The 18,472-nt window shown below is 48.2% G+C and overlaps 1 protein-coding gene across 2 annotated transcripts in view; it reads right to left on the minus strand.

Annotated features, from left to right (window-relative positions):
- Window positions 1-12,501: 12,501 nt before the first annotated feature.
- The window catches only part of LOC119455655 (probable mitochondrial glutathione transporter SLC25A40), a 54,111-nt gene continuing 48,140 nt past the window's right edge, over window positions 12,502-18,472 (minus strand). For both annotated transcript variants that reach the window (XM_049668929.1, XM_037717071.2), the window contains exon 9: window positions 12,502-12,857. In XM_049668929.1, the coding sequence (XP_049524886.1) occupies window positions 12,655-12,857 (203 nt within the window). In that variant the 3' untranslated portion in view covers window positions 12,502-12,654. The remainder of the gene's footprint in view (window positions 12,858-18,472) is intronic.

Genomic DNA, 18,472 nt, shown 5'->3' on the forward strand with positions numbered 1-18,472 from the left:
TCACAGAGTCGGCCTTCCTTGCTGAATGCCTGAATAATCCTGTTGACGGTCTTTAGCGGCCTGTGCACGAGAGCACCGATGGAGCGCTGTGAATATCCCTTGAGCGAATATTGTACGATTTTCCACCTCTCTTCTTCGGGAACGCGGGCCATGCTGAAATTCAATTGCTGCTCTGACAGATGCGGTAACGTGCAAGAATATATATACGCTCCTCAAAGACGGAAGCCGCTTTTTAATACGCCCACAAGTGTCATGAGCATGCGTGGCCTGGCTACAGATCAGCAATGATCTTGAGAACGCCCACAAAACATTACATATATTTTCAAGTTTATTGATGCATCGTGGGGAGCGTAATCAGAAGTTCAACATCGTCACCAATCCCGAACCGTACGGCTACCTTATTGCGGTACGCGCGCAGCAGACGACACGCACTTGCTTGCGTGACGCAATGCGTGCGGCGGGAGAATTCGCGCACGCCGGACACACTGCGCATGAGCAATGCTTCTCGTTGCCGCCGCTGAACCGCGCTGTGAGCTCAGAAGGCCACGCGTTCCCGTGTTCACCCTCAAAAAGATTGCGACTGTACATTCTCGAATACAAGCGAGAGCAACCGAAAGATCAGGAACGCAGCTACTCTTCAGAGAGCACTTTGTGGACGCTTTTGAGTGCTCCTAAGTCGCCCAATGGAATGCGCCATAAGTCAAGCGAAGTGGATGCACGGTCACGCTCCGCTCAATCGGCTCGGTGGTGGAGCCATGAGCCCCGTTCTGCCTTCCGTGCACACTAGTGTAGCGTTCCTGCTGAGCTGCTGAGTGTAGGCACTGGCCTGTGCGGAACGGACAGTAGCGTCAAGCTATAGCGTTATCTAATATAGTAATATTTCACTGAGCGCTGACAAACGTCGAAGGTTTTCCGTCGGTCTCATCTCGCGCACCAGATACTACACCTGCAAAGCCAGTGGCGGCGTTCCTCGTCCCGTCGGCATAAGGTCACTAGATAAAAACTTGTTTTATCTAGGGACCTTACGCCAGCGTAGGTGACGATGGTGATGATTTATTGGCATCCCTTTTGAAACGGGACGGTGACAAATAGTCCCCTAGCCTGCTTGAGCTAATCAGGTATGTTATACATGCTTATCGTTCTAGCATATTGCCTATAAATCTCCGTAGTCTCCTCAAATCTATCCACCTTAAAAGGGCCCTGAACCACTTTTTATCGAAGCAGAGAAAGGCATCTCAAGTGAAAATAGGCTACTTCAGAAATGTTCTGTCGCAAAAAGTACTTCAATGCGTTCAGCAGAAGCGGAGTTATTGGCAGTCAAACACGGTATCCGCTGTGTTCCCGTTCCTTCTTCAACGCCTTGCACTGCGAAGGATACGACGGAGTGGGGCGTGGCCACAACGCTCCACCTTCTAGAGGTCACCAGTGGCGCGCAGTTCAAATTTCATTTTGGATGTTAACGTAGACGCCACGACTTACCGATTTTGGTGCCTACGACGCGCTCAACTACAGTGGCTAAGCGTAAACCAAGCGCGGTTATTATCAGCGAGCCGCAGTGCGCTTAGCCAGTGGACTCGTGGCGGCACCCCACGGCGGCCGCTGGTATCTACGCTGAGAAGCCGACCGCAGTTACCAATAGCAGCCGCGTAGGAATCCGCTTTATTACGAGCTCTGAGAGCAGCAGCCAACCTACGCAAGAGGGAACTCTGTGCGAGTGTCCCGCCAGACCCAGACCCAGTTCCCGCCGGTCTTCCCAGGTCGGGGTAGGGGCTGTTACATAGGCTCCGTTCCGGCTTCGTCCTCACACCGGACGTGCTGGAGCGGTGGCGGCAGTACCGGCCACGCCGGGAGAGACGCCCTCCTTTCCCGTCCCCTGACTCCCTTCCGTCGCAGGAACCTGTCCCTCGACAGCCTCCGACTGACCAATGAGCACCCCAGGAGCCGCACAGGTGCCCCGACTGTGGCGTGGCCATGCGACCATCCGCAGCCCATCTGTTTTGGGAGTGCCAGCGCCACGCTAAGCAGCGGGACCGCCACCTGAGGACGGTGCGGGTGCCGTCCTACGAGGAGTGGATTAGGCGAGCAACTGGATCAGCGGATTCCGACGGGGCCATTCTGGACTCGCTCTTGGTTTCCGCCAAGGCCGCGCAGCTCCTAGGACGGCTCTGAATACTTCTCCCCCTCCCCTTCCTATTCCACATAATAGGCCTTGGAGACATCCCTCAATAAATACATTTTATCATCATCATTTTATCACCTCAGGACTTTCATTAAAATTTTGCATACATCGATTCATCATCATCATTACGAAATATAGCGTCCAGAAAAGAGTGAGGATCATGGCTTTTGTTGAAAAGAGAGCGTTTAAGAGAAAGGTGACTTCGCGCTTCGCTTGCGAGCAGCACGCACCGCGTACGACAGCAAAACATGGCTGAGATGTTCACATCAGCATATGCTACCCGCGGACTATGTTATTTCACCAAACCCGAGGGGTGGTTCAGGGCCGTTTTAAAACTTATACCGGGTGTTTCTACGAAGACTTTAAATAATATTTATAAATAGCCGTCTGGAAATAAAATGGCGGTTCCTTCTGAGATATGCCGTCAGTGGTGGTGACCGCGGGGTGACGGGTGCAACGGGGGAATTAGTCGTTAATTAACAAAAATCAATTCATTAACTGTTAAACTTTTAGTTTCAGCGGGCTCATCGTAATTGGGAAATTGAAGAGAGCTCTCCGTACAAGCCATATCAACTTTTGGATTTTAAAAAATGCGATTACCCACGGAACTGTGGCACGACGAATTTCGGCTATCAGAGCGTGCGCAACCGAAACGGGGAGGCTGCAGCGAGCCCAAAGACGCGCCCCTCAAGGCGACGTTCATCTTACGTCACTCAGCAGCCGGTAGCCAGCCCACTGCGACTTCGTGCTTCTCGCTGTCGCAGCGCTAGGGTACAGTGTACTAGAATACATTCTAGTTCACTGTAGCTAGGGTGTCTAGGTCTAGCCATCCTAGCAGCGTGCTGGCTGCCCGCTTTCCCAATTTCGATGAGCCCCTGAAAAAAAAAAGTTAAGAGGTATTTAACTGACACAGACGTTGCTCGCTGCTGCTGCCACGCCGAGCAGCGTCTGTGTGTTGTCTTGTGTAGGGAGCCTACATGCAACGCGTTGCATGTAGGCTCCCTAGTCTTGTGGTGCAATTGTAGATGCGGTAGTTGCTGACGGCGCCGAGCAGCGTCTGTGTCCTTTCCCAAAGCAAGCAAGACCGTGCAATCGCTCGACAAACTTGGTTTAACCGCGTTCAACCACGGTACATTTTTTTGACTCAATACCATCAAATGGCCCATTGAGCGAAAAAGCCGCCGTCTGCAGCAGCGAAACGGCACCTAAATTTCCATTGGCTGCGACGCCACGTCACGTGCGGGACTCGACGGATCAGAGCGAGCGAAAGAGTACGCCTGCTGCCGCGCTAGGTGTTGCGTGAGGGGACACGGCATCGCCGCCACGCCAAGTCACCCTCGCTCTTGCTCTCGGATGCCTGTGTTATCCGCGAGTTCCTTGACTGCGCAAGCTCTCGCCTGCGTTTTAACTTCGCCTCGGTAATCGCTATAAAGAAATTAACGTATAAAACATTCACCGACGATTACGATATTCCCTAATGCGAATTTTGAGCGCAGCAGTATACGTGTTTTCATTTCGCGATATATTGGCTAGCGTGGGCAATCTGTCTCGTGCGGCACATTGCGAACGGAGCGAAGTATGGCGCGACGGCCTCGCTAATCTGGAGATGTCCAAAGCCAGCGTGTGGGTGATGCGTGGGCGCAATTCACAGCAACCGCCGCCGACAAACCTCCCAGAGGACGCGCGCTACTCTGGAGCTATCTCGTAACTATCGTCGCCACACTACGCTTTTCTTCTCACGCTTTCGCCATACCCTCTTCCGCTTTCCGCCTCATGGTTCCGCTGCACCCTCCTCTCCTGTTTCCTCCTCGCGCCTCGTCGCTCTCGCCGCTTTTTTTCACGCCCCGCTGCGCTCCGCGTTCGCTCTCATCTTTCGCTGTGCTCGTTCGTTCGGTTACGAGGTAGGACGCCGACGCTCGCCGCAGGAACGTCTTCCTAGGGTTTTACGTGCCAAAGCCAGTTCTGATTATGAAGCACGCCGTAGTGAAGGGCTCCGGATTAATTTTGACCGACTGTGGTTCTTTAACGTGCAATACAACGCAAGCGCACGGGCGTTTTTGCATTTCGCCTCCACCGAAATGCGGCCGCCGCGGCCGGGATTCGATCCCGCGATCTCGTGCTCAGCAGCGCAACGCCTTAGCTGACAAAGCCACCGCGGCGGATTTCGGCGCAGGAACGGCGCCTAACATCTGCACTCTAAAAACAGAATAAATTCGAAAGGAGAAACGTTGGCGGTAGTGAGATTCGAAGCTACGACCCCACGCTCAGAAGCCGAGTGTCTTGCCCACTGGGCTAAACAGCAGGCCTGTGCACTCTGCTTTATGACATCATGCTGCTTGGACTGAAATTTCCATTGCCGGAGCCGGCATGACTAAAGCGGTGACGTCAAAATCACTGCGGCTTACTCGGGAACATCTCCATTAGATTCTATGACAGTCGGGCAAGGTACCGTGACGTCACGGATCGAAGTGCCAAGCGTCTCAACGCGCTCCCTTGCCCGCGAGGAACTCATTACTCGAAGGACCGCTCAGCGGCGTTCAATTGGACATTAATGCTTTCGCATTCAGAGTTCATAAGAAGTGCTTAAGTGTGCTCGGTTCTCTTCTGTAAAGGACTGGCAAACACAGGAGGGCCTGAAAAGTGATTTCGCTCCAGAAACGTAGATGCATCATCGGCTATGTCGAGTTGTTACGTCAGACTCACTGTAAATAGCTATCGAAGGATATATTGTGTGCATACAGTCTAATCTCCAAGAACAAACGCATGTAACGTCCCTTCTCGGATGGAAGAGGAGAAACCGCAGTTTCCTACAATTATTTTAGGACTATGGGATTAATGACGACGGCGGCAGCTGAAGAAACATTTCCATACCAAGTAGGGTGGTCACGTCAGCTTGGAGCACTCTATGCCACAAGAAGGAAGGGAAGTTTTAGTTCCTCCATGATCATTAAACCTTTCTTGTCTCTCCAGAGGCAAACGAACAGTAGCTGCGAAGAAGTGCTTCACGAGTTTGTCACATGCCGTACGCTGGCGCTACGCGCGAAAATTTTAAGGGGGTGGTCAGGACACCTGGTCATCCCCTCCTGGATACGCGCATGCGTAAGCCCAACATTTTCTGCCTTCATTATCTTAAATTGATGTGACACTGCAAGATGGGAACTACGGAGCCTGCTCTCGCGTTCTAGATTGTGCAAGAAATTTAGTAGATGGCGGACTGATCTGGTGAGGCTCGTGCATTTGCACGTTATCACTCCTTATTGGCTGACGCCAGCTGTAGAATCCGTTATCGTATAAGTGCGGAATGAAAAATGTAATAAAAATGTGGTTGATCCCTCTTATATAGGAATCGGTATAGAACACGAAAGTGAAACGTGTCTTCACAGAAGTAGTGTAATGTTTATTGCACATTGATATATAATGTCTATTGGTGTTTTGTGGCTAAAGCGCCCTTAGGCGTTGATGCACCCACGCTGACGCCTGGTGGCACGTCTCCTCCATCACGACTACCAACGTCGATGACCATGAGCAACCATCGTGCATATGGAAGCTGCACTACGCTGCACACGCTAGCACAACGCGAAAGACGAAGCACGTAACTGACACACTAATACAACGCGCAAGACAAAGCACGTAACTGAATCGTCACCGAGTCAAATCAGCGCGTACAGCGCGTCGTAATTGCAGCCTCCGCGATCAACTTCAGAAACATTTTCAGAGCTAATTGCGGAGGCCACGCTCCGCTGTGCTGAGTACGGTGAACGCCACCTAGGTGGCGTTGGTAGTGCTTCTTGATGCCAGCGTCCCTTCGAATGCTGGCATCGAGGCGTCGTAGTGCTGAGACCACCGAAGCGTTCACTGTCGGTGCGCGTTAGTGTCATAATGCAGTACTTCTCTTTTCTGCTCGTAGGCGGCGGCACCGCCCCGAGCAAGAGCGCGGGTACACGGAGGAGTGTTAGATATATAAGGCGCGTCTGTGTAGCTCTCTGCAAATGCGTTTGTGGCGCAATGGGTTAAACGCTCGGCGATCTATCGTCGCGGACCGAGAGGTCGTGGGTTTGATTTCCAAATTTTGCATGTTTGTGGAACTTTTTCTTCTGGTTTCTTTCTTTGTATTATGTTCGTGTGACGTATTTCCGTGACGGAAATACGTCAGTGAAGTCTTGGTGGACCCCGGCATAAAACACTTTCGTGTTAAAAATCACCACCCCTTCCACTCCGTGAAGATGGTCGAACAGCGAAGCTGTGTTAGTTGCACCGGGTGTTACATGTGCATGTGTTGCACGTCATGCAATTGCGTAAACACAGATCTACAACAGGAAGTTATATTGAAACGTTGCGAGGCGAGAAGAGGCAGCGACTTCCGACGCTGCTCGACGAGTGTCCAGTTGTCTGGTAGAAACCTGCCGAGCCGCCGCCAGAGGCATCGGCTGCAGTTACAGACACCGCGCGCGTTCAGCGCGAACGGCATCGGCAGCAGCTCTGCGCGTTCGTCAACCGAAAGGGCGCGCCACGCAGACACACCTTTTCTTATACCCATCGCCCCTCCCCCGGCGCTGCTCTCATCCTCTCCTGGTCACGTGACCTGCGTGACACCGGATAGACGGCGGAGGTATGGGGCTTCTGCGTTGCCCAGGGGGCGCTGCAAAAATGGTGCTAAAAAGCGCCCTCAATCCGAAACTGGGCAGTACCAAGCTCGGTCGTCTGCTTCGGAAAGCACATTTACAATATGGACCCGCCACTTTCGGTTGTGTTGTACCATGGCTTGCAGCGAATATCGGGCGCCGAAGATTTTTTCAGGGGTGACACGCTGCGTAAAGGGAAGAAAATATGCAACGCCGAATACATGTACGCCGTTCCAGAAATAAGCGGCGAAGTTTTAGCGCGGTGTCAATCGCAAGTGAGGCGAGTCACGTACGAAGTTGAACTTCAGGTAAGGTTTGCACGCTGCTAGATTCAGGCGCAGAAACGCGAGGAAATGCTTGTTATAAATGAATTCACAGCAGCGATAAGCAGAATTAAATCATGTGTTCGGAACTGCTCGAGCGCACGACGGTACGCGCCGCGACGGCAGCGGTCTTTCAGCTTGCCGCGATGTAGTACGTACTGCTCGAGCGCACGATCGTACGCGCCGCGACGGCACCGCTCCTTCAGCATGCCGCGAAACGGCGGGCCTCCTGCAATATTTGTTGACTGCATGCCGCTAAACAAGTAGTCATGCCTGCGCTGTAGTAACGGCCATCTGTCCCTTTAGCAACTGATAAATAACTGATGCAATGCATACGAGCTCGCAGTAACTTACTACGTGCGAATCGCGCTGCAGCGCGATCGAGCTCGTGCGTTGCTCGCTTGATGTAGCTTTTAATGACAGCGCTCGAACATCGATGTGCTGCAATCAATACTTCCTTGCTGCGCTGCCTCAAAGTGCTGGCTTGAGGTCAAGGATGAGCACATTAAACCCTCAAACCTGTGCTGCTCATAGTGGGGTAATGAAGTTATCCAGCGCGCCCGACGCTCCGGTTCGTGAGGCCTTGAAAGAAAACGGTAGAATCTGATGTTTGGTTTCAGGCCTTCTTGATCGTAGCAGCTCACGACGCAGCAGTAACGACGGTGACGCTTTTTCGCGGCTGAGCTAGGTCTCTCCGGATCGGCGTCGCCGATTCCTTCTGCTTCCAGCAATACGTGCCACGGCACACGGAGAGTCCGTTTTCGTTAAACTAGGCTGCGGCCAGCTTGCAGCGTGGTCTCTGAGAAGTGACAAGCCTTTTCGCACTCGCAACAGGGCCGAAAAAAGTGCGAATCGACGTAAAACTCGGGCTAGAAACGTGCTTCGCCACAGCCAGGGCTCAATAGTACCCAAGCTGGTACTACCCAGATATAACTTCTCTCGCCGCCACCAGGCGCCGCTACTATACCTCAAACTCCAGCGCAAGACGCCCATGGTGGCTGAAAGGAGGAGGCGAGAGAAACGCGGCGGGCGCCGGTTGAAGCAGTAGTTCATGCTAGCGACAGGTGGCGCGCGGGTGGCAACTTAGATGCCTTTTCTCAGCCAGCAGCACTACAAAGAGTGGAAGAATCTTGGTCGTGTGAGTTGTGTCAGCTTGTTCAGAGACGTGTTCTAGGATATCTGCCGTCAGTGTTCTCGAGCGGACTAACGTTTAATTGTCGTCATGACATAAGCGATGATGGTTAAGCCTCTAAAGCGCCAAACACATTGCTTTGCAGCTGGGTGTACGAGCGGGTATGTTTCTGCCAGGAAGAAAGGCAAAATAGCATCAGTTTTCACTGTACCAGACGATGAAGAAAGGTTCAGGGCTTGGCAGCGGAACATTCCACATGCGGACAAGCCTCTTGAGAAAATGTCAATGCTGTCTGAGTTGCACTTTGAGCCAAAATTCATCAAGCGAGATTATACCCATGTTGCATGACAATGTGAAGACTGTTCAAAAGCCCTGCTGTTACCTGCTGGATGTGAGGCACCTAATGAGGCCTGCCTCACAAAGGAAATCGACAAGGTGGACTTCTTTAGCCCTCTGAAGACCTCCAGGCCTTTGTCGCAAAGATTGAAGACGCGTTTACGTTTTGTTTTCGCCACAACAGGCTTGAAACAAATAGTTACCTGCACTTGATCTTGTGCCTCACACGAAACAGCATAAACTGTTGGCTGCTCCCAGCACAGACAAGACGTCACAAACAATCTGATAAAGTATTACAAGTTGACGAGACTGCACTTCCTTGTGAAAGCTCAGAATCGGGCAATGCAGGCAAGGAGGCAGAGGATGCACTTAATGAAGATGCGTCGTGTCACTTAAGCTTTTCATATTACTGCTTATGTGAAAATTCCGCACACGTTTTGCCTCATGGGTGCAGAACTGGAATAAACACCAATTGTTTTCAGCCTGAATGCCATGTGTATTTATTTTTTACCATAAATCTTGGAAGACATAACCTGATGACCATTGCCCTCGATTACTGAGTAGAATCTGCCACCCTACCAGGCAAAGGTTGGCCGTAGTAAGCATGTGCCAAAAGACAGCTAACAGCTTAGTCACATGTTCGATAGAACGATAATTCCGCATTACTCTAGCACGTCTGATCAAAGTAGGCGAATCTGTCGTGGTGAATCAGCGGCTTTGGCGTTCGGCTGCGCATACCAAGGTCGCGAGTTCGATTCAGACCGCCGTGGCCGTGTTTTGGCGCAGACGAAATGCAAGAACGCCCATGTGCTGCGCGATGTCGGCGCACGTTAAGAAACCACAGGTGGTCTAAATTAATGTGGAGTCCTTCACTATGCGGCGTCCCTCAAAGCCCAAAGGTCGCTTCAGGACGTTAAACTGCTCAATTTACAAAGATTGGTGCATGGATATTTTTTAGCAAGTCATGGTCAGCCGCCAGTTCGAACCTTCTGAAGAAATACTCGGCTAAATATGACATATACGCGGTTAAGTTCGCCAATCGTGTCTGCAACCGGAAACTTTACTTCTAATATGAAGTAAAAGTGACGCAGATAAAAATATTGCGGCTTTCGCTGCAAAAACGCAATTTACCAACTGCGACCATGACAGCACTTATAGCAGCCGCGCCGGCGAAGCGATCTAAACGACGATAGCAGCGCCACCGCTGTTAGCATGACTGCCTACTTCGCTCCGCGGCAGCCGATGCTCTCACCTCCCTCCTTGTAGCCACCATAGCGAAGGCTCCAACGAAGAAGACCTCCGCTGTTAAAACTCCATTGTGGGACCTCTCCGATAACGCGCAAGCATTATTTCCAGTCGCTCATAGTGCACTCATGCTACGAATGATTGAGCGTAAGGATGATTGAGAGTAATAAGGATGTTGCATTGTGCTGCAAGCACCTATTTGGTGAACTTAATTAGCCAGAATACAATCGTAATTGATCTTAATTAGGACTAAATTATATTAATTACCCTAATTAATATGCATTACCCTTTATTGAAATTAGGCTTAATCTTAAGCACCCTAATTACTCTTGCCTACGCTAACAAATTATGAGCCTTGTTTACGCTTAATTTCATCGCAATTAATCTTGTTTTATTACTCTTACTCTTAATACCTCTTCAGTACTCACTATATATAGTCAAAATCATAACAGTGGTCATAAGTCATTACTAGAGGCTGGATCTTTAGGCATTAAAAAAGCACATTTTAGGCGCCAAAAATTGGCAGGCAAAACAACGTTTTAGGCCTCCAACATCGTAAATATAGGCACAATAAATTTTTACATAAATGCAAATAATTTCAAACGAAGACGTACTCCACCTATATCTACGATAGGAAAACAAGAAATGTTATTGTCTGTGATGGCACAAAGGCGCCAACAGTTGAACATAGCCGTGCAATTGCCCCATAACACTGCTGTACGAATGACGATCAATTGGCTTAATTCAACAAGCACACTGCTCATATTCATGTTCAACGGCCACTGTACTCGAGCATCACATGTAGTGAAACAGGCATGAAAAAGAATACTTGAAAGTGGGGAATACTGATTAAAAAAAGCACTACTTTATGTCTGCCTGATGCAATTAAAACACAACAAGAAGAGATAAATAATAAATGCAAGAGAGACTACGATTCATTAAGAAATTAACATGTTCTTACTTGAGGACTGTTTGGTACAACTCTGGCAATTTTCTCATATACATTGACAATATCCGAATCGTACAGGCAAAACGTTCCAACACTGCCAAATACACTTACGCCCATTTGAAGTGCACACGTTTGAAGAAATCTGTTTAGAGGGCACGCGGAACGTAGTCTAAGAATCACTGTAAAGATTGTGGAAACAATAGTAAACTACCACCATCTCCAGATTTTTGGATTCAAAGTTGTGTCTCTTGTCACTGAGAATGATCTTGTACGCTTGATGGCTGTGAACACTGTAAAAAGTAAATTACAAACAAAACAAAAGCCGCATGCGCATCACATTTTCTTCCTTCTTTTGCTCTTCACTCTCCTTTCCCCTGACGGCTCTCCGCCGTTTCGCATTAGCCAACCGCTTGCGCCATGTCAGCACGGTGGCATATGCTGGCTGACGCCTCCCATTTCACTGCTGCTAGCGGTTGTTTTCCAGGAGTTGGTTGAACTAGAGGACTAGGTTAAACCCCATAGAGTTCCGAACAGTCAATGTTGCCCAGTGACATGAATAACTGTCTCTAACTGCACTCGAAAGCGAAACTTGAGGGTAAATAGTGTTTATATAGGCACCGATATTGAAAATAGGCATTTATAGGCATTTAGGCACAAATGACAAAATAGGCATTTATAGGCACTATAAAAGCCCTTCTTAACCTCTAATTCATGCTCATATATCAAAGTGGTGCGATAGGAGCGCAAGTAACAAAAAAGCAATTGCCTAAAATCCGGTCTCTAGTCATTACCGTGTATACCCCCACAGGAACTCCATGTGTACCTATGGTGCACATCGTGTCACACGTTACTGATGGACAGATTTTCGAGGGAACTAGCCCTACAATGCATATGCATTAAAAGAGAGTTGTAGCATATAGTATTCCGGTAAACGTGAGCGGACTGGGCGTTCTGCCGGATGGACGGGTACGTAAACGTGAGCTGCCGGAGCGGTGCCAGCCGCCTGATGGAGCAGAGCTCAACCAGACATACACAGAGCTGCTGGTGTAAATTTTCGGCAGCGGTGTAATTGTGAACGTGTTGCCTTTTTAAACGGTTAAAGTGTTTTGCACTTGGTTACTGCAATATAAGCTCAGTATTTATCTGGTTGAGCTTTGCACCACCACTCCGGTAGCTCACATTTACGTTCCCGCCTGTTCGCCCGAATACCGTAGTCTCTAAAACTCTCCAATGGTATCGTACGACTCCATTTATTACAATAAACAGATTTCCTTCTAAATGTTGAAAAAATCATACTTACTGTTGACTGCTCTCATGACACATACTTTACAGAAAAAAAAACAAAAAAAAAACATAGCCACGAAAACATGCACAGCAAGAAAACTAGAACCGGGAACATTCAGAAAAATATTGCATTACATTTTAAATTATAAACTGTTTAACATAAACAGTCCAGAGGATACTGCAATAAACAAATGGAACAAAAGTGATGCTGTGCATTACAGTAAAACAGCCCCAGGAAAATACTTATTTGTCATACAAGCCATTTCACTTATTTTATCGACACTGTGTAAAGAGAAGATGGATCCACAGAATCGCAATGCAACAGTAGTGATAAGAAAAAAATGCCTGTAACAATGAAATCAGTGGTTTTTTTTCCAGGTGCTTCAAGAACTCCCAAGAGGCTATAAACTTGAACCAAACAGAAAGACAAGTATAAAAAGCAGCTTCTTTAATTCACCGAGTAGCCCTGCATGCAGAGCTGCCTTGACAATGCCTCTGGACACACCATAAAGTGCATGCTCTGATAGTACTATGTACACCGTGAGCTCAGCTCAGGACAGAGTGAAGCTCACAAGAATTATCACCTACAGACTCGAGCCAGCACCACCTACGCGGGCTGCATTCTTCTGTCGGAAGAACTTCTTGCCGAACTCGTATGTGCTAATCATTATGGCACATGCAGGGGCCACCTTTGATACACGTGGCACGATACCAGCGAACAGACTGCGTAAGCCCTGGGTTTGATAAAGTTCTCTCATCACAGCCAGTGTGCTTGAAGGCTTCTTATCTGAAGACACAAAAAAGAAGACATCGTACTTATTAGAATTAGTTTTAAAGTAAAAGATGCATGCTTATGTTTGAAAGAGATGTTGCAGTGATCACGAAACAGTATGTATACCTTCGCTACTAATTTTGCGTACTGTGAACTGTTACTCCACACTCCCATTGGCACGACATTATTGTTATTGTCTTTCTTAGTTTGTGCTGGCATGCAGGTTTAGGTTTTGGCACTTGTTTTAAAACAACTTTCCGTGCACAAACACACACACAAAAAAAAAGCAATTTCAATAAGCTTAGCTTTCGCAACACACTCCAGATTAGATATGGAATATTGTGCCTCGAAACACTTTCTCTGCAACCAGTGGGTACCTGTGATTTGCATCCGACAGACAGCAGCAAGGTGTAGCACTCCACTGAAGTGTGAGGTGCAACTCATTTTGCAGATGCTACATCTCAATCCAAAAGGAAGTCACTGGGTCACAGAAGCTAACACAAATAGAAGCAGCACTCTATCTATAGGTTGGAGTTGTCCAAAGTCATTTTGGTGCAATTTCTGGAGCAGGACAACATGCATTTTGGAGCAGTTTGGAGCAGATAAAATAGCATTTTTTAGCAGCTCGGAGCAGACTAAATTTCATTTTGGAGCAATTTGGAGCAGATAAAATTTCATTTTGAACAGTTTTGGGCAGGCCAATCTGAATTTTGGTGGAATAATGGAATACGGCAGTGCACTTCGAATCCATGACGAAACACAGAATAAACCAACTGGAAGCTCATAGTAGAAGCGCACTTCATAGTTATAGCGTAGTTGAATGTGGAAGAGTGGGTTGAGCGGTAGCTCGGCGCAAGCTTTCCTGTAAAGCCGGAAACATTGCTTGGACAACAATCAAACTATATATTCCTGTGCCTACACTCATGACGACAGTGGAAAATGTTCTCGAATTATGTGGTCCAATCGATGCTGTAACATAATTTCTGGGTCACCATATATCACCACAGACCAAGAGAGCTGCAATCATGCAACCCCGGGCTGGTATAATGTAAAACTATTCGAATTTGTTTTTATTATTGCAATAGCAATTATATGAACACTCCAGGCGCATTTTTGGCGTCGCCGTTGTTGTGATGTTCCATACAAAGTCCAGGGGCGATAACATAGTCGCCGGGCGCCGTATACTGTATGTGCGAGTGAAAGCATGAGGATGAACCGGTGAAGGTGAGCCGACGCTGGCGGCTCAATCTTGCGTGCGCAAGGGAGGAAAGCAGGGACGAAGCTCATTGCCTCATGAGAATGCAGGACAACCTCATACTATATATACAATCCAGCTGAGGCTAACTTAGTGATCACATCAAGACTTCATTTTCCAATGTTCCCCAGAAAGGTCTTCGTGCCACCAACACCATGCATAAGACGTCTCCGTACCACCCTCAGACAAAAGGTCTTACTGAAAGCTTCCACAAAAATCTCTCAAACATTTTCTACATATTATACTTACAGAATGAAATGTGACAAGAAAATTTTGAAGAGAACATCAACTAAGCAATTGCTCGAGAGGGCGATGTCACATCAATATGCATCCAATCACTAAATGTGGTAGAAACTCTCATTAAGTGCAAGAGCCAAAATTAAGACAAGCTCGAGAAGACAGAAATAAAGGTATGCACATTTGTTAGCGCTAAATTGATGCATTTCACTGTGCAAGAGTAGCACATAAGCCCCGACTACACTAAACGGGATGTCATTCCTCCCTTCATCACTATCGCTTAAACATTATAATATTGCAGTTCAACGCATCACTGGTTATATTCCGTCCTTTATCTGTGGCAGTGCTCCTTCATCCACCTTTGACACCACCTACCTTACCATTCCCACGCCTCCGACTGCCTGATCTTCCACATCAGTTTGCTTCACGAGTAACCTACTCTCACAAACAAGCTCGGGCCAATAATAATTCAGTACAGGCCTTGATGCTACTATTATGAAGAAAACCGCATTGTTTCATTATGACCTGGTGACCATGTCTATGAACCCCAGCTCACTCCCATGGCTCGTGTGAAAAATGTCTTCCTCGATTTATTCGTCCATATGCTATCGATGACCCAACTTCTCCCATAAACTATCATGTTGCCCCACACTAGCTGCAGCTAAGCCTTCATACTGGCTAAAAAATTTCCAAAAGTGATGCAACATCACCACAGTCATTAGACTGTGCACATACGAGGGCCCCCCAAAAAGGTCTCCCATTTTTGGGGGCATAGAGAAACTGTTAATACGGTTGTTGGCCACACTGTTGTGAGTGGCGCTTCCTCTACTCCCAAATAAGCATGTGTGTGCTTCGCTCATATGCTCAGTCTTGGTTTGGCAGCCATTCAAAACGAAGCTCCTGTTGAACGCTACTGCCAAGTGCGAAGTTGGCGCAGTATTCAACTTTTGAACGCAAAAGGTCGTAAATCAGTTCAAATTCATCGCCAATTAACGGAAGTGCATGGATGTCGAGAATGTTTGCAAGTGGTGCAGAGAGTTTACAGCTGTCGTACCTAAAAATGCAACAAAGAAAGAAGCGGTAGGCCGTCAATTTCCGACGAGACAGTCGCGAAGGTAGAGAAAATCATGCATGAAGATCGGATGATCACTCTGGATGCTCTCTGCGTTTTGGCTCCTGCGGTTTCCCGAATCACCATCCACAGAATTTTAGTTGTAAAGTTGCAATATCAGAAGGTGTGTGCAAGATGGGTACCGCTATACTGACGGAAGACCACAAACGGCAACGAGTTGCTTCTTCCCGCGAATTTCTTCGCCACTATGCAGACAAAAAGGACAACTTCTTGCACTTTATTGCCACGGGTGATGAAACTTGGGCCTTACACTTTACACTTGAGACAAAACCTGAGACAAAATAACCAATTAAGATCTTCCATTTTTATGTAAACCTGAGAGTCAGTCGGGTGTGGTGACGCCTATGTAGAAATGCGCAGTGTAGAGTACATAGAAATTAGCATTAAATCTATTTCTGGTAGTGAGCTAGTAACTTCTTCGAAACTAGCACTGAAGATGTGCTGTCTCTCTTGCCTGAAGGCCTAGTCCATAACCTACAACAAAGCCTACTCTTCTAACAAGGAGGCTTCTGCCTTTACAGCCTATACAGATACCGTATATACTTGTGTAAGGGCTGCACCCTCAACTTGGCAGCCCAAAATTTGGAGAAAAAAAAATTTCCAGCGAAGAAGCAATCGCGTCCGGTGCCCCGATGCTGCGCACACAACGGCATACTTTTGTACGCTGCGTACTTCCGCGTGCCGCTACTAGATGGGTGAGCCATCTAGTAGTGGCATCTAGAGAATGGGTTCTCAAAGTGAGTTCCCTGGTTTTCAGGGAACTCACTTTGAGAACTGGTTCCGCGCTCGCCAAGTGGCTAAAACGGCGAACACGAGGCGAACCTTCATTACCCATGCCCGAGTGTCAAAAAGCAATAGCAACGTGCGAACTGCACAATAAATCCGCAACCAGTTTGTAGCCATCCAACCTCCGAAAAAGGGCAGCGCGCCTAAGCTTTTGCACTTCAATCGCGAAGGCTGCAATTTACCACCATGTGCCTTTCTCCCGTTTGTAGATAGGGTAGGTGCCGACAGTGTGTGCACTGACTTTTGCGTCGGAGGAATAAAAAAAATAAAAAAATAAATGTGCGCAGCACCACCAGTGCGTGCCAAAGAAGAGCAAAAACGGCGCTAGTGTCCAATTGAAACAAAGCGGCGCAATCCGCGTTGCCATGGTCCTCAGCGGCAATCGTATGCGATACGTGACTGACGGCAACGCCGGAACGCTTCATGCCTAATTGTGCCCTTAAAGCCTTTGTTATTGCATTAATCGCCGAGCGTAACACCGCGCTGGCGGCTAGCCATGTGCCTTCATAAGTGCGTAGTCGCCATCCATGATTGCGTCGATAGCGACAGCAGTTTCGTCCGCACTTGTTGCAGCAAACAGTAGTTTCATGTTGACTTGGTACATGCGTCGGCCGCCTGCCTTCTAAACCGCAAGGTCGCCATCCATGATCGCGTCAATAGCGGCTGCGGCTTTGTTCGCAGCGTTTGCGGCAAGCAGCAGTTTCTCTTTGACTCGGTGCAAAGCTGTCGAAGATGAAGAGCTCCGGCTACACAATGATGGACAGACAATCTGTTGGCGACCAGCTCACTGGCAAAAAAATAATCGGAATGTGCGCGCGGTAGTGAACAGCACGTCTCAAATGAAGATGCGCATCGTGGCTGCGCTGTGAAGGTGTCGCGAGGCCTTCGCCGCTGCTAGCGCTAATTCATGAGATAATGAGAATTTCAGCTTCTGCACTGCTCTCTTGCATAAACAAGATTTGCCAATTCATTCAGTAAATAAAAGCATGCTGACATTATAGTACGCATTTGTTTGTTTTCTTGATACACCCTCGATAATTCGACATTTGGTTAGTTATGACATTTTAATTCAGTTAATTGTTGGGGGGGGGGGGGGGGGGCTCCTTCGCACTTCAGGGAGCTTAGCACGGTTCCTGGAACGAACGTGCTTGAGAACCCCTGATTTAGAGCCATCTAGCAGCGGCCCTTGCACGGGATCAAACCGAAAGGTTCAGTCCTGTGTAAGAGCAGCACCTTGCCAAATTGTGAAGAAAGGTGCGGCCCTTACACGAGTGTATACGGTAAGCATTAAAAATGCATGGAGGTGTGGTGGCGGCCTCAGCAAAATAGCAGTCAGTGGTGAGCGCAGCTGTATGACATACAGTGCAGTCCACTTATAACGATACCACATATAACAATATATAGGTTATAACGATGAGTCGACTCAAGAGCATCAACTTATGCATTAGGGCTATGAGAAAAAAAAAACATATAATATATTATTCACCGCATATCGGATATAACGATTGAAATTTTGTTTGTGGGCGGTGTTTTTCATGCAGAATAATCGTGAAATTTGCGTTCCTACGTTGCCCTTAACCGAGACAGGGTGAAAAGTTTGCCTACGCAAGTTCATATCTGCCGCTATTACCGCGCAGCGTATCCTGCCTGCGCGCGTGCCGATTGCGAAAGCCATGGAGAGCATCGCAAGTTGGTGCAGCATGCACAAGATGGCACCAGCTGCTTAGCGCCCGCGTCGCCCACGGTCGTGCGAGACGAGACGGTCATTGGAGGATCGTGCAAGCGTCCGTACATAGCCTCCTATATAGGAGGCTATGGTCCATACAAGAGGAAGGGGCGAAGGGGGTAGAAGAAAGCGATAAGCGAGGGGCGCCTGTGCTCCCTCCCGCTCCCTCTCTCAACGAGCGCAGAAATGCGCCGTGGAAAGAGCGGGAGGTGCGCCGCTTGAGACGGAACTGCAAATTTTGCAAGACTCGAAGAAGTACAGTGCAGTCCACTTATAACAATATCGAGAAAAAGTAAAAATATGATTGTTATAACTGATGATCGCTATATCTGGACTGCTGTCATATAAAAAAAAAGTGCTGAACGTACCTTTGCAGCTACGGACTCTACGGAATTCGCCGCTTGCTCTAAAGAATAGATGATGTAGGAAGTAGGCTGTGAAAAACAAACTTTCTTGCTAGCGCCAATGATCGTGTCAAGCGTTAGGCGCGCCAA

This window comes from Dermacentor silvarum, chromosome 6, assembly GCF_013339745.2.
Source record: "Dermacentor silvarum isolate Dsil-2018 chromosome 6, BIME_Dsil_1.4, whole genome shotgun sequence".
NCBI classification, from domain to species: domain Eukaryota; kingdom Metazoa; phylum Arthropoda; class Arachnida; order Ixodida; family Ixodidae; genus Dermacentor; species Dermacentor silvarum.